The sequence below is a fragment of the Myotis daubentonii genome, chromosome 19 (genome assembly GCF_963259705.1).
Source record: "Myotis daubentonii chromosome 19, mMyoDau2.1, whole genome shotgun sequence".
NCBI classification, from domain to species: domain Eukaryota; kingdom Metazoa; phylum Chordata; class Mammalia; order Chiroptera; family Vespertilionidae; genus Myotis; species Myotis daubentonii.
The window spans coordinates 5,485,079-5,508,750 of record NC_081858.1 but is presented as its reverse complement, the minus strand read 5'-3'; the positions used below and the strand labels follow the sequence as shown (position 1 = coordinate 5,508,750).

The 23,672-nt window shown below is 57.0% G+C and overlaps 1 protein-coding gene across 3 annotated transcripts in view; it reads left to right on the top strand.

Annotated features, from left to right (window-relative positions):
* The window catches only part of BICDL1 (BICD family like cargo adaptor 1), an 89,260-nt gene extending 65,990 nt beyond the window's left edge, over positions 1-23,270 (top strand). The window contains exons 4-11 of one of the 3 annotated variants that reach the window (XR_009450073.1): positions 320-466; positions 6,644-6,823; positions 7,325-7,543; positions 8,616-8,759; positions 13,797-13,927; positions 19,047-19,167; positions 19,810-19,918; positions 21,944-22,072. Coding sequence is in view for 2 of the 3 variants with exons in the window: in XM_059676167.1 (XP_059532150.1) it covers positions 320-466; positions 6,644-6,823; positions 7,325-7,543; positions 8,616-8,759; positions 13,797-13,927; positions 19,047-19,167; positions 21,944-22,105 (1,104 nt within the window). In the remaining variant the exon portion in view is untranslated. Of the gene's footprint in view, positions 1-319; positions 467-6,643; positions 6,824-7,324; positions 7,544-8,615; positions 8,760-13,796; positions 13,928-19,046; positions 19,168-19,809; positions 19,919-21,943 lie in introns of all 3 variants that reach the window. The other 2 variants (XM_059676167.1, XM_059676168.1) reach the window with 2 other exon arrangements.
* The last annotated feature ends 402 nt before the right edge of the window (positions 23,271-23,672 follow it).

Genomic DNA, 23,672 nt, shown 5'->3' with positions numbered 1-23,672 from the left:
GGTCGAAGTCAGGTTGTGGGCGGCAGGGTGGGGCTCTCCTGTCTTATCTGTGGAAATTCCAGAGCACTACCCATCCCTTTCTCCGCCTGGCACCCCACATCCCAGCCTTCCCAAAGCTCCACTCCCACCCCTTCCCAGGATTCTCGACGGGAGGGGCGTTCCCTGTAGCTGAGGGGTCCGCAGCTGCCATCTCAGAGGTGGGGGCCCCGGGCCCTGGGCAGAGGGCGTGCATGCTTGGAGGCTGGTCCCTCCCCTCGTCCGAAGCTTCAGCCGGGGTGTAACTCCACCCCCCCACCCCCACCCCGCTCTGCCCTTGCAGATCAAGATGCTGTCGGATCGGAAACGGGAGCTGGAGCATCGTCTCAGCGCCACCTTAGAGGAGAATGACCTGCTCCAGGGGACGGTGGAGGAGCTGCAGGACCGGGTGCTGATTCTGGAGCGGCAGGGCCATGACAAAGACCTGCAGGTACTGACGGGCCAGACAGAGCAGCGCTTAGCTGCCCAGCTAGAAGGAAAGGCTGGGGGGCCAGCGCCACCTCCCACCTCCCACCTCCGGGGTCAGCAGGGGGTGCAGGCTCCCCCGGCCGGTTGTAGCTCTGGGCTCGCTGAGTTGGCTGGGCTGGCTCTGCTCAGAAGAAATGCTTCGCCACCCACGGGTCATCCTTCCGTTTTGTGCTGAGCCGCTCGCCCCAGAGCAGTTGCACCGAGTTCTCTCTGGGCCGTTCACAGGCTGGGACAGAGAGAGTGGGGAGTGTGGCTCTGCCTCGGGGGGCGGGGGACCTGCTGGGGCTCTCAGAGGGAGCCGTGCCTGTGCTGGCTCACAGCGCTCTGCTGCTCCCCGGGGCAGGTGGATGTCGTTGGCAGGAACCAAGAAGCTGCCCACTGAACCCGGCAAGACTCGCACCCTGCTTCTGCCAGTTGCTCGAAGAGGCACAGGCTGGCCCCTTTGTGAGCCTGATTAGCCCTTTTATTTCTCACTAAAGGAAATTGCTTCCTGGCCGTGTCTGTCCTTTATTGGGAACTGCCAACCGGCCTCAGCTGAATCCCCAAGCTCACACTTAGCAAGAACAGCCCCCCGAACGAGATAATCGCTCCCAGCCTCCCCAGAAGTGGAGTGTAGCATCTGCCACCGAGAAAGCCTTGCTGAGCAGGCCTCGGAGCACCGGCCGTGGCTGAGTGCGTGCTGCCTGGGCATCCCCGGGCGTGCCCGGGCGGGCGGTGGCACTGCCATCTGTGTGCAGGTGGTCAGCCCGGCCGGAGTGCTGGCGCTCCAGGGGGTCCCCGCCCACAGGCCAGGCCACGGAGGCCCTGGGCTCGGCGGTCAGCTGCTGAGGGAAGCCTTGAGATGTGGGATGGGGATGCGTTTTAGGCGAAGGTCACTTGTTACCATCAGCCGGCTGAGCTACCCTCTGAGTGATTCACCTCTTTCAGGGCAAATTAGGGATTTTTCTCCCTCCATGTTTTTTGTTCGTTCAGCTTGGAACTTGGCCCACAGCCAAGTTGGATAGAAAACGATGCTGGAAGGAGTCTGCTCGTATTTTCAGGTTGATGGTGTGAATAGCGGCGAGTGTCTGGAAGCTTCTCTACAGGGAACTAAGCACCTTTGCACACGTTCCACAACTGAGGGCTAGGAAAAATGAAATGTTTATCCGCAGCAGCCTCGTCAGTCAGGGGAACCCTCGCCGCCTGCAGGGCCTGGTGCGCGGTGCTGACTCCCAGCCCGTCACTGGCCTGCGGGTCAGGGTCGCACCGGCCCCTTTACCCGGGTCGAGCACCGTGCTGAGGGCTGTGAGGCAGAGCAGGGAGAGGAGAAGGAGAAGAAGTGCAGGAAAAGGGAACAGTTGCCCCTGCCTGGAAGAAACGTTCCGTCGAGCACGAATTCACAAATGAAACGTCCTTATTTCCCATCAAGAATTGGGGCCCTCGGCCCTGGCGGTTTGGCTCAGTGGTTAGAGTGTTGGCCCGCGGACGAAAGGGTCCCAGATTCAGTTCTCAGCTGCAGGTTCAATCCCGGCCCTGGTCAGGGCACGTGTGGGAGGCAACCAGTTGATGTGTCTCTCTCACATCGATGTTTCTCTCTCTGTCTCTCTCCTCCTCCTGTTCATTCTCTCTAAAAATCAATGGAAAAATATCCTCGGATGAGGATTAACAACAAAAACCAAAAAGAACTGGGGACCTGGGGCTGGGGCACAGCCAGGACTAGCGTGGACCGTCCGCACCGGCCGTCACAGGGGGCTGCATGTTCTCTCGAGTCCCACATCACCCACAGCCACGCCCTCACCACGGGCACATCACTGCCGTCTGATCAGGCTTCCCTGAGAACGAGAGGCTCGCTCACACAGGGCCTACAGCAAGTCAGGCGCTTCCCACTCCGATTTGGAAAATCTCATTTTTCCCAACTGTGTGTAATTCCTGTTCTTTGGTTCACATGAAACTCCTTCCGCTGCTACCAGTGACCAGCCTGCTCCAGAAAACCCTTCCTGTTGCCGAAATGGCCCGTATGATAAATAAAAACCCCAGCTTACTCTGATGGTAGTTCAATGATCTAAAATCGGACTTGTGAAATGTAGAGCTAGTGGCCTTGGGATGTATATCATCCATGGTTTTAATCCCTTTACTCAGGGAACGAGAGGGAGGCCAGCAGGCTGGGGGACAGGCCTGTCACAGCCGAACTCGGCCCCTCCCCGCCTTGGACCTGGTTCACTGTGTCAGGGGGTTTCTACTGTGAAACCACTGACCAAATCCAACTCCCGTTTTTTTTTTCCAGGCTGCAAATAGGGATAAAAATTATTATTTATTGAGGGTCCAATAATTCTTTAAATGAAGCTAAACTCTTGATGTCCAGCAAAGGCTATTGTCCCTTTAAGGGCCCTGCACCTGTCCTAGTCCACACCCAGCTGGGCGTCTTACAGATGTGCGCAGCGGGTGATTTCACCCGCAGAGAGCACGGCCCCACTGTGGGGCGACCCAGAAAGCGGCGATTTGGCAAAGCACTTCACACTCACCGTCTCCGCTCCTCGGTGTGAGATGAGGAGGGGGCCCCACTTCTGCCGGCGCTCGGGGCGTGAACTTGTTATACTGTGCGAACACAGGCATTGGGTGTCTTCCTTGCTCATACATATAAGTACACTGGGTGTCGTCTTTGTTATGTGAAGGCTGACAGTTCCCATTTTAGAGCATTCTCATAGGTAATAGACCCGTCCCTGGTTTGGTTCGTGTGTGTGTTTCTGCATAAGCCTGTGGATCGGTTATCAACCAGAGCGGCGGCCCCACCCTGGTGGTCTGCGCCCTCGCGGTTATAATCCACCCTGGTGTCCTGCGCCCTCGCGGTTATAATCTGCCCTGGTGGTCTGCGCCCTCGCGGTTATAATCCGCCCTGGTGTCCTGCGCCCTCGCGGTTATAATCCGCCCTGGTGTCCTGCGCCCTCGCGGTTATAATCCGCCCTGGTGTCCTGCGCCCTCGCGGTTATAATCCGCCCTGGTGTCCTGCGCCCTCGCGGTTATAATCCGCCCTGGTGGTCTGCGCCCTCGCGGTTATAATCCGTTGAGCACCGGTGCGTGTGCGTGAGTGAGTGAACTAATCCCGCCCCGTGCACAAGCACTTGTCCTTGTCTGTGCCGACGCCTCTGGCTGAGGTCTGTGTGGAGTTGTCTGGAAATAATTGTGAAGCCCTCTGCCAATTTAGGATGCCGTTTGCAATGGTGCCAAATGCTTCCTAGGAATGTCTTTCTTACTTTATGTTTTTAACCTTCGTTTCTTTTTTCTGAGTCTCCTCAAAACTGGGGCTGGAGGCCTGCCCACTGGACCAGCGGGTATTGCTGATCCACGGGAGCCACGCAGAGCAAGCCTGCCAATTCCTTTCTCGTGCTCTGCACCCAGGTTCCAGGCTCTTCCTAGTCAAGGCACATCCAGACCCCCGGTGCCAGCAGCCGACGGCTCCCCGGTCCCGGCCGGTAGGGGGGCTGTCAGGCGCCTAAAAGGCTGGCTGCAGGCTCCGCGGGCAGCTTTCTCCATTGGTGAGCGAGAGCTGCAGAGTTCTGAGTTGCTGCCGGCACCCCCCTGCCTCTGCATCTCCACTGGAGCCACAGCCCACCTGGAAAATAACAGTGGTGTCTGTTCTCTTTTCTTAATCCTCACCTGAAGCCATAGTCATGGATTTTTAGAGGAGGAGGGAGGAGAGAGAAACACCCATCGGTTGCCTCCCATATGCACCCCAACGGGGATGAAGCCTGCAGCCTAGGCATGTGTCCTGACCAGGAATGAGACCCACAGCCTTTGGTTTGGGTGCGTGGGAGGATGTGCGACCAACTGAGCCACCCAGCCAGGGGCTGAAGTGCTATTTTATAAGAAGATGAATTAGTTACATTTAAATCCCAGGAAGTTCTTCTCACACTAATATATTGCGGGGGGCACACTACAAATTCAAGAGCAGGGGAGGGAAAAGTGGGAAACGTTGTTCCTGTGCAAGTGCAGTGTGTGGACATGTGCACAGCGATTAGCAAATGGATTCAATGCTGCAGTTAATGTTCCACTAGAAGCACGTGTAGCGAGGGGTGCGCCGGCACGAGTATGGCTGCACCGGTCACTGGAGTCGACCCTTACGTTCAGCAGCAGTAACGGCACCAGGGAGCAGTGGCCTGTTTGGACTCCTGCGAGGGGTGGGTGGGGGTGGGAAGGAGTGTCGTAGCAACAGCAAGAGAGAGGGACGGAGCCCCGGTCCATAAGCCGTGACCCCTGATGGCTGTCCCCTCTCTACCCTATCACTCTCCTTCTCTGAGCCCCGGTGCCCCGGTGCGGGACCAGGGCTGTGTCCGTAAACCTCGAGGTATGACACAGAAGGCAGACGCTGCTTTTCCCCGGGTTTGGGAACTCTTGGTGTTACTACCCAGGTGTTAGCCCATGTCCCACCCCCAGGACTTTTGCAGACAACCTTAGCTTTGTCACGAAAATACAACATACGTGTAGTAAAGAGCACAGCAGACAGCCCAGTGAATGTGTACAAGTATGTACACCTGTGTAGCCACCACCCAGCTCTGCACAGCCTCTCATCAGCAACCCCCCGCCTCCCTCCCAGGCAGTAAATCCCCTGCCACTTACACCTCAGTGGGCACTGTTTGTAAGTGGAAGCATCCACTATGCATTGTTTGATGCCTGGCTTTGCCCAACATTATGTCTGTGAAACTCATCCGTGTGGTGGCACGTAGTAGGGGTGTGCCTCGTTTGCTGTGGGATAGTATAGCCCAGTGGTCGGCAAACTGCGGCTCGCGAGCCCCATGCGGCTCTTTGGCCCCTTGAATGTGGCTCTTCCACAAAATACCACGTGCGGGCGCACACGTACAGTGCGATTGAAACTTCGTGGCCCATGTGCAGAAGTCGGTATTTTGTGGAAGAGCCACACTCAAGGGGCCAAAGAGCCGCATGGGGCTCCCGAGCCGCAGTTTGCCGACCACTGGTATAGCCATTCTATTTTTCCTGGCATTTGGACGGTTTCCCACTTGTGGCTCTCAGGGGTAATGCTGCTGTGAACATCCTGCTTGTTTTTTGGCCACACACCTGGTCATTTGTGTTGTAAGAGTGGAACTGCTGCCCTGGCCGGTGGCTCAGTCGTTAGAGCCTCGGCCCACACACCAAAGGGTCATGGGTTCGATTCCTGTTAAGGGCATGTACCTGGGTTGCAGGTGCAGGAGGCAACCAATGGATGTGTCTCTCTCACATTGATGTTTCTCTCACCACCCCCCCCCCCCTTCTCTCTTCCTTTCTCAAAAAAAAATGGCTGGAAAAAATATCCTCATATGAGGATTAACAAAAAAAGGGTGGACTTGCCAGTCATAGGATAGGTGTGTATTTCACTCCTTAGAAACCGCCAAAAGGGTGTCCAGGCTACATCTTCCACCCACCTGCTGTGGGCGTCCCAGCTGTCCCACGTCTTCATCAACACGTGATACTATTTTCCTAATATTTATTTGTCTTGGCCACGTTTCGGTATTTTACCTTTATGTGTGTGTGTGTAATTTTTTATTGTGGAGAATTTCAGGTGCACTCAGAAACAGAAGAGTGTAACGATGCCCCATGTCCTACACACCACCGGCCCCTGGCCAGTCCTCCGTACATCCACTTGCTCCTCTCGTGTATTTTAAAGTAAATCCCAGAATTTTTATGATTTCATCTGCAAATAACAAATACCTCTAAATGATAAGAACTTGAAAAATATAACCACAGGACTGTTGTACTTAAAAAATTAGCAATATTTTCTTAATATCATCAAATATCCAGTCGGGGTTCAAATTTTCAATTGTCTTACAAAATCATAATTGCTTTTTATGTTTTTCGTTCGAATCAAGGTACAAATTAAAGTAGGCCGACCCATGGCAGTCGGTTGGTGTCTCTTAAATCTCTGTAACCTACAGGTTCCCCCTTTATCTTTTTTTTTTCCTTGAAATGTGTCTGCGGAAGAACCTGCACTGCTTGTCCTGTGGGATTCCCCAAATCTGAGCGTCGCGACGCTGTCCCCCTGGGGTAGCCCAGCCTGCTTCTGCCTTGTCTGCATTTGTCTGTAGTTGGGGGTTGGAGGGAGGAGCTCGGGCGGTTCTGGCCGGGCTCCCTGTGGCCCCGGCCTGACGCCCCTGTGCTGTCTCCCCGGAAGCTGCACCAGAGCCAGCTGGAGCTGCAGGAGGTGCGGCTCTCCTGCCGCCAGCTGCAGGGCAAGGTGGAGGAGCTCACCGAGGAGAGGAGCCTGCAGAGCTCGGCCGCCACCAGCACGTCCCTCCTGTCCGAGATCGAGCAGAGCATGGAGGCCGAGGAGCTGGAGCAGGAGAGAGAGCAGGTGCTGCCCCCCCCCAACCCTGCCACTCCAGCATGTGGGGTTCGAGGGTGACCCGGGCGGGCCCTGACTGGGAGCCCCTGCTGCCCGGCGCCCGCTAGGCCTGCTGGCCAGAGCCTCGTAGGAATGCTTGTTCACTGGTCGTTAGCCTCACCTCTCGCACGGACAGGGTCCTAGGTCATTCGTGATCGCCCACTGGCTGCTTCTCATAACCACTCCTTCCGGACCGGATCGTGCACTGACTCCCCCAGAGCAGCCGCCTAGGGAGAGAAGCGCTTTATTTGGCAAATGGGAGGCGCTAGAGGGCAGGGAACATAAGAATTGGGATGCTGTATAGATGTCCGGGGCCCATAGAACTACCCATACTTTTGAAACAGGTGGTTTAAAAAAAAACCTTGTGCCAGAACAGGATCTTAGACACTTGGGTTCATTTACTAGAAAAAGATGAGCGGGTGGCAGCACTCTCTCGAGCCCGTAATCGAGACTAATTCTTTCGTGGGGCAGCTGAGACTGCAGCTCTGGGAGGCCTACTGCCAGGTCCGCTACCTCTGCTCACACCTTCGAGGCAACGACAGCGCCGACTCGGCCGTCTCCACGGACTCCTCGATGGACGAGTCTTCGGAAACCTCGTCTGCCAAGGACGTGCCAGCCGGCAGCTTGCGGACGGCCCTCAGCGAGCTCAAGAGGCTGATCCAGAGCATCGTGGATGGCGTGGAGCCCCCAGTAAGAGACCGGGCTGAGCTGGGGGGGGTGGGGGGGGGCGTGCCCCGGGGGGGGGTGCCCCGTCCCCGTCCCCTGCAGGACCTGACTGGTGGGAGCTTGAGACCATGTCCTGAGAGAGAGGCTCGCCCTGGAGCTGGAGCCTTAGAAACCCACCGAGTGTCCCTGAGCCTGACCTCTGAGAGCACCGAGTGCCAGGCGGGGAGGGCTGAGAGCCGGGGCGCCGGGCGGGGAGGGCTGAGAGCCGGGGCGTCGGAGGCCCCAGGACCCTCTCTCCGTGCAGCAGGCACAGGCCATGGGCTCAAGTGCCAGGGCTTCCTGGGAAGCTTGGAAGCCAGGGCTTTGGGTCCAGGTGAACACTGCAGGTGACTTCCTGTGGCCCGTTGGTCCTCGGGTGGGTTAGCTGGGCACCGGCACACGGGAAGGGCTGGAACTGCTGAGCGTGTCTGAGGGAGCACGGGGGTGAGACGATCCACAGGAGGGCTTTCTGGAATCCCAGGTGCGGCTCCTCTGGAGGAGGGGGCAGTCCCGAGGGAGGCTCCGGCAGGCTGGCATTGCTCCTGACTCCGGGACGCCTGCTGCCGGCCTTCTCTCTCTCTCTCTCTCTCTCTCTCTCTCTCTCTCTCTCTCTCTCTCTCTCTCTCGCGGCTGCTTCTGCCCGGGTTTCATAGAGTAGCTGTGAAGGAAGGTGGAAGGCTGGCCATCCTTAGCCGCACGGGCCGCGTGGACCTGTGGGATGGGCTGCAATACGGAGACTGGGTCGTGGGGGGCACAGGGAGCGGTTGGGGGGACGTGGGCTGTTTACGCCACAACCTTCCCTGAAGCCTGAAACAAACCAAGTGCATGTCTAGCTGCTGCTTGCTGACTAGAGAATCTCTCTCTAATCTTCCTTCCTTGCTTTGTCTCTCTTCTCTCTCCGTCCTCTCTCTGTCCTCTCTCTGTCCCGCCTCCTGCTATCTTTCCCCCCGAACGGAACCACCTTTCCGCTGGCCGCCTCGTCACTCCCCTCCACCCTCACCTCTCACCATCTCTCCACTCGCATCTCCCTGCTTGGCTGGCTCGGTCTTGCTGTCAGAGCTCCCGGAGAATTGAGGATGACTCCTTAGAAGAACAGATAAGGCAGACCAGCGAGGACTCGCGAGCCCTAAGGGAACTCATGGAGGGAGAGAGGGGTAAACTGAGGCAAAGCCTAGAAGAGCTGCAGCGACTCCACAGTCAGGTGAGCCCCCGTCCTCGGTCCGGTGCAGGGGGCCTGGCGAGCTTCCTCCCGTGTCCCGTTGGGAAGTGGTTCCCTCTGCCGGCTTCTCGGGGGGCGTGACCGAGGTTGAGGTGAGGTGGGCGTCTTCCATCTTCGAGAGAAGCCAGTCCCGGGTTTGGCCCAGAGTCGCCGTCAGGGATGGGAACAGCTGGCCCGCCGCCCGGCCCGCTGCCTCCGCGGAGCCGGGGTGGTGCTAGGGGCCAGGGATGGGGTGCTGCCGCCGGCCGGGGATGGGGTGGTGCTGGGGGCCGGGGACAGGGTGGTGCCGCGGAGCCGGGGACGGGGACGGGGTGGTGCTGGGGGCCGGGGATGGGGTGCTGCCGCCGGCCGGGGATGGGGTGGTGCTGGGGGCCGGGGACAGGGTGGTGCCGCGGAGCCGGGGACGGGGTGGTGCTGGGGGCCGGGGACGGGGTGGTGCCGCCTGCAGTGCCAGCACCGCTCAGGCTCCAGGGTTTCCAGTCGCTCTTGAGCAGGGAAGTCTGAAAACCAAGGACTGACCTCCAGGCCTCTCCTCTCTCGGTGGCTCGCCTCGGCCAGCCCGTCCCTCAGCTTTAGGGGCACATACGCTCCTTCCCCGCGTGGTCCTGCCTCCTTCCCTGGCTCCCGAGAGAGGACGCCCGCATCCTGACCTGGAGAGTTTCAAGGGCTTAGGAGCCAGCCCCACCCAGAAAGGAGCTTCTGCAATGTGTCCGAGGAGATAAACACAGACTCCTCCTGGTGACCAGGGTCAGGTGTCGAGGTTCTGTCCCGCTTGTGGGGGACACCGAGCAGGCAGCCTGTTAACCCCGCCCCACCCAGCCTGCCCCCTTCTTTCCTCGTCCAAAGCTCTCACCCTCCTGCCACACGGGGCTGATGAGAGGGAAGTGCAGCCTGGCTTTCGCTCCAGTCGGCCAGTCTTACCTTCCAGAGACCGCCTGGAAATAAACTCTTATCTTTTTGGGTCGTGCCCCTTAGACTTCCTAGTAGGATTCTCTTGGGAGAAATGGGGCGTCCCGCCCACAGCCATTCGCCCCTGCGCTCCCTGGGAGGGACCACCGGCAGGACCGGCTGTGGAGAGCCGTAGCTTGTTCCAGGCCACGCGTGGGTGTGGGTCTGGGCAGCCCGCGACATTCTCAGGCCTGAAACCCAAGACCCTCGGGTGTCGTTGGCCGGGAAGTGGTTCGGGCGTGGGGACGGGTCTGACGCTGGGAGAGCAGACGCAGGAGAACGCGGACCCGAAAGTTCTGCGGATTAACACAGGCCGTGTTCCCCGCAAAGCCCGTTCACATTCCTGCCTGGTGCTTACCCGCTCTTAGTCTTGGCTGGTTTTTGTTTTGTTCTGTGGCTCCTCAGAGTGATAAAACTGGAAACCCCAGAGGGCGTCATTGCATTCAGAAGCGTAAGCAAGGCGTAGGTGGCTGAGAGTCTGATGTGGAACTTTTTTCTTTAATTTATTGATTTGAGACAGAGGGAGAAACATCAGTGTGTTGTTCCACACATGTGCGCATTCATTGGTTGATCTTGTCTGTGCCCTGGCTGGGGATCCCACGCACAACCTCACCATGTCGGGGCGACGCTCCACAACCGCGCTCCCGGCCGGGCCTGAGCGCGGGCTCTGAAAGGGACAGCCCCGTGCTTCCCCACATTGGGGTCTTCTCTCTGGCTTCTCGGCCGGAGGCCTCTCCCTGACATGCACGTGGTCTCAGCCTTCCTTGGCCATCAAGGTCCCGGTCAGGTTTCGCATCCTCGGAGCTGCCCCGGCCCTGCTGTGTCATGCTTGCCCTCGCTCACATCTCATCTGCCCAGTCCCTAGGCCCCCACGCAGACTAGCTCGAGGTCTGATGTACCTTTTATCTTCTCCTAAAGCAGCGGTTCTCAACCTGTGGGTCGCGACCCCTTTGGGGGTCCAACGATCCTTTCACAGGGGTCGCCTAAGACCATTGGAAAACACATATATAATTACATATTGTTTTTGTGATTAATCACTGTGCTTTAATTATGTTCAATTTGTAACAATGAAAATACATCCTGCATATCAGATATTTACATGACGATTCATAACAGTAGCAACATTATAGTTATGAAGTAGCAACGAAAATAATTTTATGGATGGGGGTCACCACAACATGAGGAACTGTATGAAAGGGTCGCGGCCTTAGGAAGGTTGAGAACCACTGTCCTAAAGCATCTGGCGCGGTGCCTTGTCAAACACAGAGTTGTCCAGCGAAAGCACAAACAAAGCCCCAGATATATAACTTCAGGATGTTTTCTGTGATGCTCTTCAGTCACGAGGACGGCCACCGTATTTGGGAAAGGTGGGCTTGGGGTGGCTGTGCCCTGTCGTGTAAGAAGCCAGATCCGTCCTCAGGACCATCAGCAAGTTGTCTGCGGGGGACGGGGGGGGGGGGGGGGGGGAGGAGGGGGCGCGCGGAGCTACAGCCAGGCGTCGGGCACCCTGTGGGGGGCTGGATGTTACTCATCTCCTTTGATCCTCACAACAGCTTGATGGTGGGAAATACTTGTGTTCTTGCTTTTTATGAAAAGTAGGTGGAACTGGGAGGGCGAGTCCCTGTCACTTCTAAGGCAGAGAGCTGGTGGTCTCTATCGTGGCCAGGCTTCCAGGCCAAAGAAAAACGTTCTTGTTGAGCCCGGCCAGCATGGCCCAAGGGTTGAGCGTTGGCCTGTGAACCAGGAGGTCACGGTTCGGTTCCTGGTCAGGGCACATGCCCGGGTTGCGGGCTCAGTCCCCAGTAGGGGCAGCCGGTCAGTGATTCTCATCATTGATGTTTCTGTCTTTCTCCTTCTCCCTTCTCTGAAATCGATAAAGTTCTTGTTGGGTTTTATCTGGAGCATATTAAGTGCTGGCATTGCCTGCCTCGCACGTACTTCTATCTGTTGCTTACTCAGCGTGGAACACCTGGCTGGCCCGCGCTGGCCCGAGTCACGTCAGGGTTCACACGGTCCCCGGGGGCCTGGCTGTCTCTGCCAGGTGCTTTCTGCGTCCGGAGTCCTGGGCTGCCAAGTAGGGCGAGGCGGGCTTCTCACCAACACTTCTCACCCACTGCCTCGTCTGCCTCGGGATGAGCCGCACATGTGTGTCCTCCTCTGCAGGGTGAGCCGCACATGCGTGTCCTCCTCTGCAGGGTGAGCCGCACATGCGTGTCCTCCTCTGCAGGGTGAGCCGCACATGTGTGTCCTCCTCTGCAGGGTGAGCCGCACATGCGTGTCCTCCTCTGCAGGGTGAGCCGCACATGCGTGTCCTCCTCTGCAGGGTGAGCCGCACATGCGTGTCCTCCTCTGCAGGGTGAGCCACACATGTGTGTCCTCTACAGGATGAGCCACACATGCGTGTCCTCCTCTGCAGGGTGAGCCGCACATGCGTGTCCTCCTCTGCAGGGTGAGCCGCACATGCGTGTCCTCCTCTGCAGGGTGAGCCGCACATGCGTGTCCTGCCTCTGCAGGTGCCCCAGCCTGTTCTTCCCTAAGGCTGCTCACCCTGCTCAGCGGAGCTGTCCCCACCTCAGAAGCACCAGGCCTGATGTTCCTTACCAGGCTCCCAAGAGCACGAAACCCATTGCCCTAGTGACAGCAGGTCGCCCTGTGTCCCTCTTCATGGTGGGTGTCCTCTGGGTTCCTCCCTGCGGCTGCTGGCGCCGCAGCTGCCACTCGGCTGCCTTAGCTGGGGAGTCCCGGGCCTTGGCTCAGCCTCGTTCTGTGGGGATGGCTGGGCTTCGAGGAGTAAACCGAAGGTGGCGTCTCTCCCCTCGAGGGAGGGACAGACCTGTGTGGATGGAGCCTCCCTGGAAACATGTCAAAAGTGCGACTGATATTTAACAAGAGGGCAGGAGGCATCCGGCTGCCGTCTGATCTGTCACCTGTGAGAAGGGGCCCCCCTCCCAGTCATTCAACAAATACGTCTTAAGAGCTCCGCCCGCCAGGTGGCAGACGACAGAACTCAGTCCCAGAAACGCACCCGCTTCACTGAAGCAGGAAGAGAAGGCGAGGGCAGAAGACCTGACCCTTACAGAGCCCGCGGGAAGGCTGGAGAACGGAGCCCAGGACAGGGAGGAGCCGTGGGCAGTGGCAGCAACCGGCTGTCCATGTAACACCTTCCCAATGGCCTGCGGCAGTCCGGGGGGGCGGGTATAGGAGGGGCGGGCGTGACTGGCAAGGCTGGGGTTCACGCCCAGGTGCCTCGGAAAAGATACATCTTTTCCCTTTGGACTCCCCAGTTGGGGAGGACATGCCCCGTCTCCCACTGAGACTCACAGCCAGGAATGCCCCAGAACAGGGAGGGAGTTTGGATGGTGGCTAGCCAGAAAAATCACAGCTGTCCGCTCACTGCACAGCATTCTGGGATGAAGCACCATCGAGTCAGGCTCCGAGGTGCACGGACGCTGGGACATGCTTCCTGCCCTCACTGAGCTCGGTGTGCCGGGGTCACCATGGTGCGTGGGGTGCGCCGTGCCAGCAAGGGGGTCCCAGCAGAGGACGGGCTGTGGTGTCCTCTGAGGCACAGGGCACGGGAAGGGTGGCAGGTGTGAAGGGAAAGGTGATGCCATGGCTTAGGTGTGTGAGCTGCATGTGCTGTGACTCGGGGGCAGCGTGAAGGTGGAGGCGCCAGCCTGGGCCGAGTCTGTCGCAGGGATGGGACCAGGCCCCGGGCTCTCACCAGCCAGGTCCTGTGGGTGGCAGCTCCTTGGTGTGTTTCAGAGCCTGGTGCATGTGTGGCCTCCTCCGTTAGTTCCCTGGGGTTGCCTTGGAATAAAGGAGGTGGGGCGGTGGGCCGTGTAGGGGGGGATCTGGCCCCACGGCTGCGGTCCAGGGCGCGGACCCCTGCCTAGGCTGTGGCATCCTTTCCCCAAGAGAGAGGGGCCTCCCGCGGGCAGCGGGCAGCTACCAGCCTGCATGGCACAGGCCCTGCGCCTGCCTGGAGTTTCCCCTCCTCTCTCCCTCTCGGAGGGAGACCCCAGCCAGCAGCGGTGGCATCGTCACGCTCACCCTTTGGCTTCCCTGCAGGTGACTCTGCTGAGTGTGGAGATGACTGCCCTCAGGGAGGAGAGAGACCGGCTCAGAGTGACGTCTGAGGACAAGGAGCCGAAGGAGCAGCTGCAGAAGGCCGTCCGGGACCGGGACGAGGCCATTGCCAAGTGAGTGAGCGCGGCTCCTGTCCCTCCACGGTCATCACAGGAGCCTGCCTGTGCGCTCCGGGCCAAGGTGACCTCCTCAGAGGAATATAAAAGTGAAAGAGCATTTCCCTGCTACCCACCCTCCCCCACACCCGTTCTTCTCTCCAGGCAGACGCTGCTGAACGCTGGGTGGGCGTGGCCTGCAGACCTCTCTCCTGCTCATGTGCAGGCCTGTGTGCAGTGCAGTTGCCGTGGGCTTTTGAAAAGCATCAATGGATGATGCTCTATATGTGTTGTTTTCCCCCCACTTAGGTCTGAGAGAGCCTTCCAGTTTCATTATAAATGTACTAGACGGCCGGGCCACAGATTCGTGCACCGGTGGGGTCCCTCAGCCTGGCCTGCACCCTCTCACAATCGGCGACCCCTTGGGGGATGGAGGCCCAGTGCACAGATTCCGCCCGATCCCCACAGGCCAGGCCGAGGGACCCCACGTGCACTAGGCCACTAGCACGCATATAAGATCTTTGGTTAATCCAGCGGTTCTCAGCCTATGGGTCGCGACCCCTTCGGTGGTCGAACGACCCTTTCACAGGGGTCGCCTAAGACCATCCTGCATATCAGATATTTACATGACAATTCATAACAGTAGCAACATGACAGTTAGGAAGCAGCAACGAAAATAATTTTATGGTTGGGTCACAACATGAGGAGCTGTATTTAAAGGGCCAGAAGGTTGAAAACCGCCGGGTTAATCTCTTCCCGTCCTCCGCCCTCCTCCCTTCCCTCTGAGATTCATCAGTCTGTTCCACGTTTCCATGCCTGTGCACTGAGTGTCTGCCCCCGGTAGCATCATAGCTACCAGTCGAGCAGCTGGACAGTCGCTTAGGCTTTTATATATATAGATAGCTACCTGGACATTGGTTTGGGGTGGGTTTTTTAACTTTTATTATGGACGTTTTCAAGCATACACAGAAGTGGAAAACAAGCTGGATCCCTTCTTACCCATCTCTCGGCTTCAACACTGACCAGCGTGTGGCTAGGGTCTGACATCCCCACCCTCACCCACCTCCCCACTAGAGGCTGTTGAAGAAAATCACAGCACATCCTGTCCACTTTCTATAAACACTTCAGTGTGGATCTCTGCCAGAAAAAGGCACTTTCTGTAAAACACAACCCACAGTGCGGTTATCACACTTGAAAAAAGTTACAGTAATTTCTTTTTTTTTTTTTTTTTTAATAAATTTTATTGATTTTTTACAGAGAGGAAGGGAGAGAGATAGAGAGCCAGAAACATCGATGAGAGAGAAACATCGATCAGCCGCCTCCTGCACATCTCCCACTGGGGATGCGCCCGCAACCCAGGCACATGCCCTTGACCAGAATCGAACCCGGGACCCTTCAGTCCGCAGGCCGACGCTCTATCCACTGAGCCAAACCAGCTCCGGCAAAAGTTACAGTAATTTCTTATGTCATCTAGTATCCAGGGTTCAGATCTTCCCAGTTGTCCCGTAAATCTTTTTGTAATTAATTAGACTCAGACTCCAAAGACTTCATTTACTTGATATGTCCCCAAAGTCTTCCCTCCATTTTTTAAATGTTGCATTTATTCATTGAAGAAACCGGGTTGTTTCAGAGTTTACATTCTGACTGTGATTGCATCCCCAGAGTGTCATTTAACATTTTTCTCTGCTGTATTTCCAGGAAACTGTGTAACTTTTTAGTGTGTGTTTTCTTGAGCTGAGAAGAAAAGTACAAATGCATTCTCTTACATTCAAAAAATTTGGAAGTATATAAGCAAACACATATTTCCCTATTCCCCATCTTGTGTTAAATTGTTGTTAATCCTCACCTGAGGATATTTTTCCGTTGATTTTTTTTTTTTTTTTTTAAGAGAGAGAGTGGCCCTAACTGGTTTGGTTCAGTGGATAGAGCGTCGGCCTGCAGACTCGAGGGTCCCAGGTTCGATTCCGGTCAAGGGCATGTACCTTGGTTGCGGGCACATCCCCAGTTGGGAGATGTGCAGGAGGCAGCTGATTGATGTTTCTCTCTCATCGATGTTTCTAACTCTCTATCCCTCTCCCTTCCTCTCTCTAAAAAATCAATAAAATGTATTTTTTTTTAAAAAGAGTGGAAGGGAGGGGGAGAGACAGAAAGAAGCATCGATGTGAAAGAAACACACCAATTGGTTGCCTCCTGCACATGACGCCCCAACCAGGGCCAGGGATCGAGCTTGCAACCAAGGTACATGCCCTTGACCTGAATATCATCTGGGACCCTTCAAACCGAGGACCAACGCTCTATCCACTGAGCCATACCAGCTACGGCCTAAATTATTTCTTTATCATGCACTCGGTCTGTACCCTATTCACTGAGTGGAAGGAGATACAAAGTTCTAAAATTGTATCTGCTTTTAGAGTGCTTTGCAACACATTAATAACATTTGTGCATCACTTTGCAGTTTGCAAAACACTTTTATCCTTTAATGCTCCCAGCCACAGCAAGGGGTAGAAAATTTTAATCCCAGTTTTACACATGAGAACAGATTCTTTCCCCAGGATCACAGCCCAGTGGTGATGACTGGCCTCCCCCTCAGGCCTCGGACTCTTGTCCCCACATCCTTTCCCCTTATTATGTGGCTGTTTGTCAGGAACTAAAAGGAGCTCATTTGAAACAGATTGTAAATATGCCTTTTAAGAAAATAATAGGATACCTTTTAATTTCTGACTTTAAAATTCCCTACACCTTTCCCCTTCTCACTTCCTCACCCACTCCTCCCCACCTTTCTGCTGTCTTCATTCCTTTTCATCATTTCTTAGTTTTACCTTTGGGTCTCTCTCTATCTGGTCAGAACGCCGTATCAGTTCATTTAGGAATTTTACACTCAGTGAGGCTCTGACCAGTGAACTTTCAAAAAGAGTCTGGAGGTTTTGGCTAAAAATACATGATAGTATTCAAGGGTGTTAAAGTTTGTAGGTAGGGAACCCAGCTAGGCAGAAACCCACAGAGGGTTGCAGAGAAGAAAGGAGAGTGAGGAGGTCTTCAATCCCGCATTCTCAGCCCGGGGATTGGCCCAGGAGTTGCCAGGCCGAGGTCAGCTTGTCTGGAGGCACCCTCTGCTCCTGGGCTGCCAGAATCCTACGGTTCCCTAATGTGATCTCCTCACTAAACACAAACAAACTCGAGGGCTAGCAATCCAGCTTATAAAAACAAAAAGGAGTCCGTTGCTAGTGTTTTTCTTTAAATGAGGAATCCTGGCCTCTGAAATAATTCCTTTTAAAATCTCTGGTTGCTGTTTGCGTTCGTGGCTTCCGCAGTTTCGCTTTCTGGCTTGGGGCTTCTCGTGAATGACCAGCGCTAAGATCCCCAGTGTGCAGTCTGAGGCCGGGTGGGCGGTGGGAGGCGCGCCCTGCTTCAGGGCCGGGAAGAAGACCCCTCCTCCGAGCTCGGCCTCGCCCTCCGCCCTCCGCCCTCCGCCCGCAGCGTTAGTCAGCACTTTCCGGGTCTCCAGGCTGCTCGTGGCGCCACCTGCCGGGAGACGCCCGGGAACTCCAGAGGCGGCAGCGGGGTGGGGCGCTGGGATCCTCTCCGACAGGCTGGGCGTCCATGGCAACCGGCTCCACGGAGGAGTTCCGCTGTTTGCCACCGGCCAATAGCAGCGGGCGTGACGTGTGACGTGGCGGCTGGGGTGTCTGAGACGCCGGCGCTCATTGGACAGGCTCCGCTCTGGTCCCTGCAGCCGCATTGCGGGCGGGCGGCAACCACAGCGGTTGTCCTGAGCGACTTGTCTAGGGCGGGCGGGGCGCCCGTCTGGAGCAGTGGGGTGTCAGGGGAGGTGACTAATTGGTCCGTGGACTGGAGGCCAGTGAGGAAGTGACGGTCATGGTGGTGGCCTGAATGCTTTACCCCAACTGCCCCGCCTTCCAGCCATGCTTAGCCCGGTGCGTTCCTGAGGCCAGAGCTGGGCGGCCTCTGCAGGCGGGTCCTCGGGTCGCTGGCCCTGTACAAGGAGGACACTTTTGCGAGTCTTCGTAGTGTCGAATGCAAAAGGGATGAAGACAAGGACTAAGTGATGCTCATTTTGGCAGCGAGGCAACCAGTGCCGCCTCTGCAGAGGTGCCCCGTTAGTCTGCATTTTTATGCCCATTCCTCCACCCCCTCCCTCCCCATTAATATTATTTTGCATTGAGCTAGAACTTAGCAGTGTTGGGCAAGGTTTACGAAGTAGTGTGTGTAAACATTTCAGAATGTGAAAATGCCGAAGTGTGTGTGAGCACTTCCCCATCAATGATCATCATCCGGAGATAACAAAGTAGACATTTTTGCCTGTGGCCTTGTATACACACAGGTACTTCTTCTTTTCCGAAGCAAGTATATCTGACCTTGTTTTCTGGTGCTTTCCGCCCCCAGGTCCAAATACATGGTGAGTAATCTACCACCAGGCCCCTCGTTGGCTTCTATGACTAGCTGAGCTGTGATCACCACCACTCTGTGGCCACCTTTGCACATGTATCTCTTAGATCCCTTAAGAGGAGTATTGCTAGTGAAAAGGGGGGCCGAAACCGGTTTGGCTCAGTGGATAGAGCGTCAGCCTGCGGACTGAAAGGTCCCAGGTTCGATTCCGGTCAAGGGCATGTACCTGGGTTGCGGGCACATCCCCAGTAGGAGATGTGCAGGAGGCGGCTGATCAATGTTTCTCTCTCATCGATGTTTCTAACTCTCTCTCTCTCTCTCTCTCTCCCTTCCTCTCTGTAAAAAATCAATAAAATATATTTAAAAAAAAAAAAAGAAAAGGGGGGACCAGGAGGACAAGGTCCCCACCTCTCACAGAGACTGGCCTTTTGAGAGAAGGATTAGCAGCTCCCTAGTGAGGCCTCGGGGGTCTAGTCCTGATTCAAGCACCATCCTCTTAACCACCTCTTGTCTGTGAGTGTGGGTGACAGATAGTCCTCCCCAGGCTGCTTAGGAAAGTGGAGAACAGTCTGTGAAAGCATGCTGCGAACTGTCCAGCCTTCCAGAGTAACATCATGGTTACTGTTACTGTTTGTTACGAGTGTAGGGTCAGAGCCGTTTCCGCATCCGGTGGTAAAGGACCAGCGCCTCTGGCACGAGGTGTCCGTGCTCACGGCTTGTCTGTTTCCAGGAAGAACGCTGTGGAGCTAGAACTCGCCAAGTGCAAGATGGACATGATGTCTCTGAACAGCCAGCTGCTGGATGCCATTCAGCAGAAACTGAACCTCTCCCAGCAGCTCGAGGCTTGGCAGGTAAGGGCGGGGAAGACGAGGCTCCGGAGGGGTCTGAACGCAGGCAGCGTGTGAGGAGGGGGGTTTGGTACTGGAGGGTCCGGTGTGCATGGGTGAGCAGTAGCCCTGTCTCGCCTGTGGAGGTCAGAGTCCTGCTTCCCCGTCCCCGGGAGGATCCCTGGGGGTGCTCTCAGGAGCAGCGGGGCCCAGGCTGTGCTGTTGAGGCTGTGTGTTTAGCAGCTGTTGAGGTGGGGGGCCCGGGAAGCCCTATATGACTGAACGAAAACAGAGTCAGGTGTAGCTCAGCAGCCCTTCCTTTCTCCAAGGCCAGCTTCTTTTTGCGGAAGAGTCCATCCTGGTGCGAGCCCGGGGACAGAGCCAGTGCGTCCCTCTGGGGCCGCTGCTTTCAGAGCCAGCAGCCCACCCCTCAGGCCTGACATGCTCTCCTCTGAGCCAGGGCTGTCCTGGCTCTTGTTAACGAGGCCGCGTAGTACAGTTCAGGACATGGGTGTGACCATTCCTTAGACACCTGTGGCTCCAGGCGAGCCCGCTGTGGAGGGGCATGGACTGCTGCTGCAGGGCCCTGAGCTGTGACCCTCCCTCCACGCCCAGAGCTGGTCCCTGGCTTACGTCCTGTTCTTTTCTCTTCTCTCCTGGCTACAGTTTGCTTCCTCAGGGCTTTTTACTATCTGGCTCCTTTGGTTTCTGATCTAGTGGCCTTTCTCAGTGCCCGTATCAACAGCTTTAGTTGTACACCCCTCCTGCCTTTGAGGTGAGATTGCACTCTCATCCCATCTACCCTTACCCCCTCTACCATGTAAGTCCCGTCCCTGTCGCACCTCGTGGCCCACCGTGTCTGCGTGCTGGAGTCCGGCATCATGTCTGTACTGTGCGCCATGCCATCGCGCCCCGGCCTCTCCTCCCATCATCACCACGCCTGTGAATTGGGCAGCATGTGGCCCGGTACTGACAGGCTGAGCCTGGTTTCTTGGTAGCACCTCCTCATAATTGGGTCACTTTGCTCACAGAGATAACGGCAGGTGTGGGATTATGAGCAGCTTATTTATGCGCGAGCACGTGTGTGTGTGTGTGTGTGTGTGTGAGAGAGAGAGAGAGAGAGAAAGAGAGAGAGGGAGGGAGGGAGAGAGGGAGATGTTCTAAAGCAGCGGTTCTCAACCTGTGGGTCGCGACCCCTTTGGGGGTTCAACGACCCTTTCACAGGGGTCGCCTAAGACCATCAGAAATCACATACATAATTACATATTGATTTTGTGATTAATCACTATGCTTTAATTATGTTCAATTTGTAACAATGAAAATGCATCCTGCATATCAGATATTTACATGACGATTCATAACAGTAGCAAAATGACAGTTATGAAGTAGCAACGAAAATAATTTTATGGTTGAGGGTCACCACAACATGAGGAACTGTATGAAAGGGTAGTGGCATTAGGATGGTGGAGAACCACTGCTCTCAAGTGATACAAGCATGAAAATGCAGTATGTGATGTGCCTGCACCAACAGGCCGCTTTGAAAGGGCTCCTGCCTGCAGGACGCTCTGCGGTTCCTGATGCTGCATTTAACCACGTAGGTCCTATTGAGCGCGGCCTACGTGCAGGCACTGCTGTGGGTTAGAACGGGGCCTGGGCTGCAAGCAGGGAGCATGTCTATTTCTGAGAGGAGGAGGGTGCAGGGAGGACGAGGAGTATGCCGCCGGTCGGATGGAAGGAGCGGTGGGAGGGAGAACAGGATGTGGCCAAAGGAGAGACTAAGAGCTCCTCGCCGGCCCGGTGGCTGCCTGGTGACGGCTAAGAAGTCTTTGCTTCACACCGAAACCTGCAGACGGTGGCGTGACTTCGCTGGGTGAGAGTGTAGGTGGACAAGCTGCTCGGGGAGGGCCAGCAGCCCACTCTGTGCTCCTCCAGTGCGCGGCTGCCTGACCTTGGCGACCCTAGCCCGAGGCTCAGGCTTCTGCCAGGACATCCCAGGGCCCGTGGGGCTCAAGATGCTATGCTTCCTGCTGATGTGGCCTAGACAGGGCTGCCTGGACTTCCAAACCAACAGTGTCCTGCTGTGTTGGCGGCAGAATGCCTTGTCAGAAGGAGTCTTGCACAGAATCGGAGTTTAGCAACTAGAATAGAGTGGAGCTGCGTCCAGAGGCTCCTCTGAGGTCAGAGCTGCGGTTCTGTAAGGTGGAGTCAGATGAGGGGCATTTTCTAGGCAACTGGCCCAAATTGGAAGGGGAAAGGTGCTCCCCCAGTGAGGAGGCTAAGGGCCTGGGCCTGTTGAGCAAGACAAGCTCTGAGGCAGTGATGGGAGCCTCGCAAGGAGGGGTCGTGGGCGTGGTTGTTGGTAGGCAAGGGAGGCACCCAGGGAGTCTGTGTCCTCGTCACATGCAATTGCCAGTGGGGTAGCTCAGGCCGATAATTGGAGAGCTGGGCTGGAGAGCTGGGAAGCTGAGGTTGCCAGCAGGGGCGGGCACTCACCCAGCCTCAAAGGTCATAGGAGGCAGGGCAGAGGGCCGGTCACCGTGGAGACAGACAGGAAGATACCAGCTTCAGGCACTCTGGCCGTCTGGGGTCAGCCTAGGGGCAGCACTGTGGAGAGGCGAGCTCAAGCCCTGAGATGAGGTGTGTGGCTCCTATGTCCTGGCATCTACACTTGCTCTTGGTTGGGGCAGCCCCTCCCTCATCTCCTCCCTCATCCTCATCTCACCTCATCTCCGTGTCACCTCCCTGCCCGCCCCCAGCGTCAGAATCTGCCCTGCTCAGGCCCCCGCTCTGCTCTCTGCAGGACGACATGCACAGGGTCATTGACCGGCAGCTGATGGACACGCACCTGAAGGAACGGAGCCGGCCGGCTGTCGCCCTCTCCAGGGCCCGTGGCGCAGGGCGTGGGGTCGAGCCCAGCACCGCCGAAGGCAAACGGCTGTTCTCATTCTTCAGGAAAATTTAAGTTGGGAGGAGTCAGGCCAGCGAGGACGGGCGGACTGGAGGCGAGGAAAGGGTGCGGGGGAGGCCGAGAGCACTGTGTTCATGTGCAAGGGCTCCCCTGCTGGGCTCTGGGGCGCTGCCCGCCGCACTGGGGCCATGTCCTCCAGGAGGGCCTGCCTGGCCTCTGAAGGCCGCCCTGGGTGGAGGGACAGGCCGGGCTTCCCTAGGATCCGCTGCCGTTGAGCAGGGCTCAGGCTGCCCAGACGGCCCACCCCTCAGTGGCTCCCGTGCCCAACCCCAGGCTGCTGCCCTCCCTGTGGGATCCGGGGAGCAGGAGAAACAAACAGGCCCTCCCTGCACCCTCAGGAGGCAGGCCTGAGCCTCCCTCCTCCCCAGCCCTGGCCCAGGGAGTAAGGGGAGGCGGCCCGCACCCTTGTGCATGCACCTCTGTCAGGAGCACCTCTAGGCAGGAGACCCAGCCTGTGGGGCCTGCCGGCTGGGGCTGTTCTCGTGCGCTCGGCCACAGTGGGCTCTGCAAAGGCTTGGCCGAGGCCATCCGAGCCCAAAGGAAGAAGGGCTGCCCCCGGCGCCACTGCTCTCCCTCCGGCCTGTGCCGGTGCAGGCCTCCCCCTCAGCCAGTCTTCTCGCAGGTCCTCTGCAGGCTTGAGCCATCCAGCCCTTTCCCTTCGTGGGCCAGGGGGAGGGGTCCCCGCCTCCCAGCCTCCTGCTCCCCTCACCTACACAAGTTCTTGGTTCAGCCAAGCAAGTCCAGGACACAGAATGGCCCCAGAAGGCTCTGCAGCCACCTCCACCTCAAGGGCAGCACTGTCACCACGGGCGATGCCTCCAGGTACTGCCCACCAGGCCTGCGGGAGGACGAGTCCTGCAACTGCTGCTCCCTCGGCAGCCACGCACCTTCTCCGAGGCCCTCGCCCAGAGGCACCGGCCGAGCCAGCCGCGAGCTGCCTCCCCTGGGAGCAGCCCAGGAGGGATGGGCGGAAAGAATGTACCTATAGATATGTACATACCACAGTGCTGTACTTTTGTATGTAGCAATCATGTAAATACATGGATGGATTTTATAATATACATATTATATATAAATCTATAAATGCATATTTTTAGAAAAACAGCACACCACTGCTTCTTTTGAAAATAGTCTCAGAATAAATTGAATTTCTACAGAGCTTCCTGCCTCTGTCATTGGTGCCCGAAAGGGGTGTTAGAACGCAACTTACCTTTCAGGACCGCCACTGGCTGGCATGCAGAGGCAGAAACAAGGAGCCCCCTCATACACAGGGACCCAACCAGTGCACTCCGCCAGGAAGGGGCACCTCCCCGGGAGGGTGGAGGCACCCTGTCAGTGACAGCTGTTGTGGGAGCAGTGGCCGAAGGCGCTGCCTCCACGCCCACCCCAGCTGGGCTCCCTGCCAGTGAAGGCTGCCGTTGCCCAGCCACGGGCAGGCCCTCCAGCTTGGCAGAAACTTCAAGCCCGAGCGCAGTCACGCAGGCGAAGCTTCCACTGCACCCTTCCGGACGTGAGAGAACCAGGGCGCTTCCCCTGGCATCTTCGCACTGCGCTCAGCCAA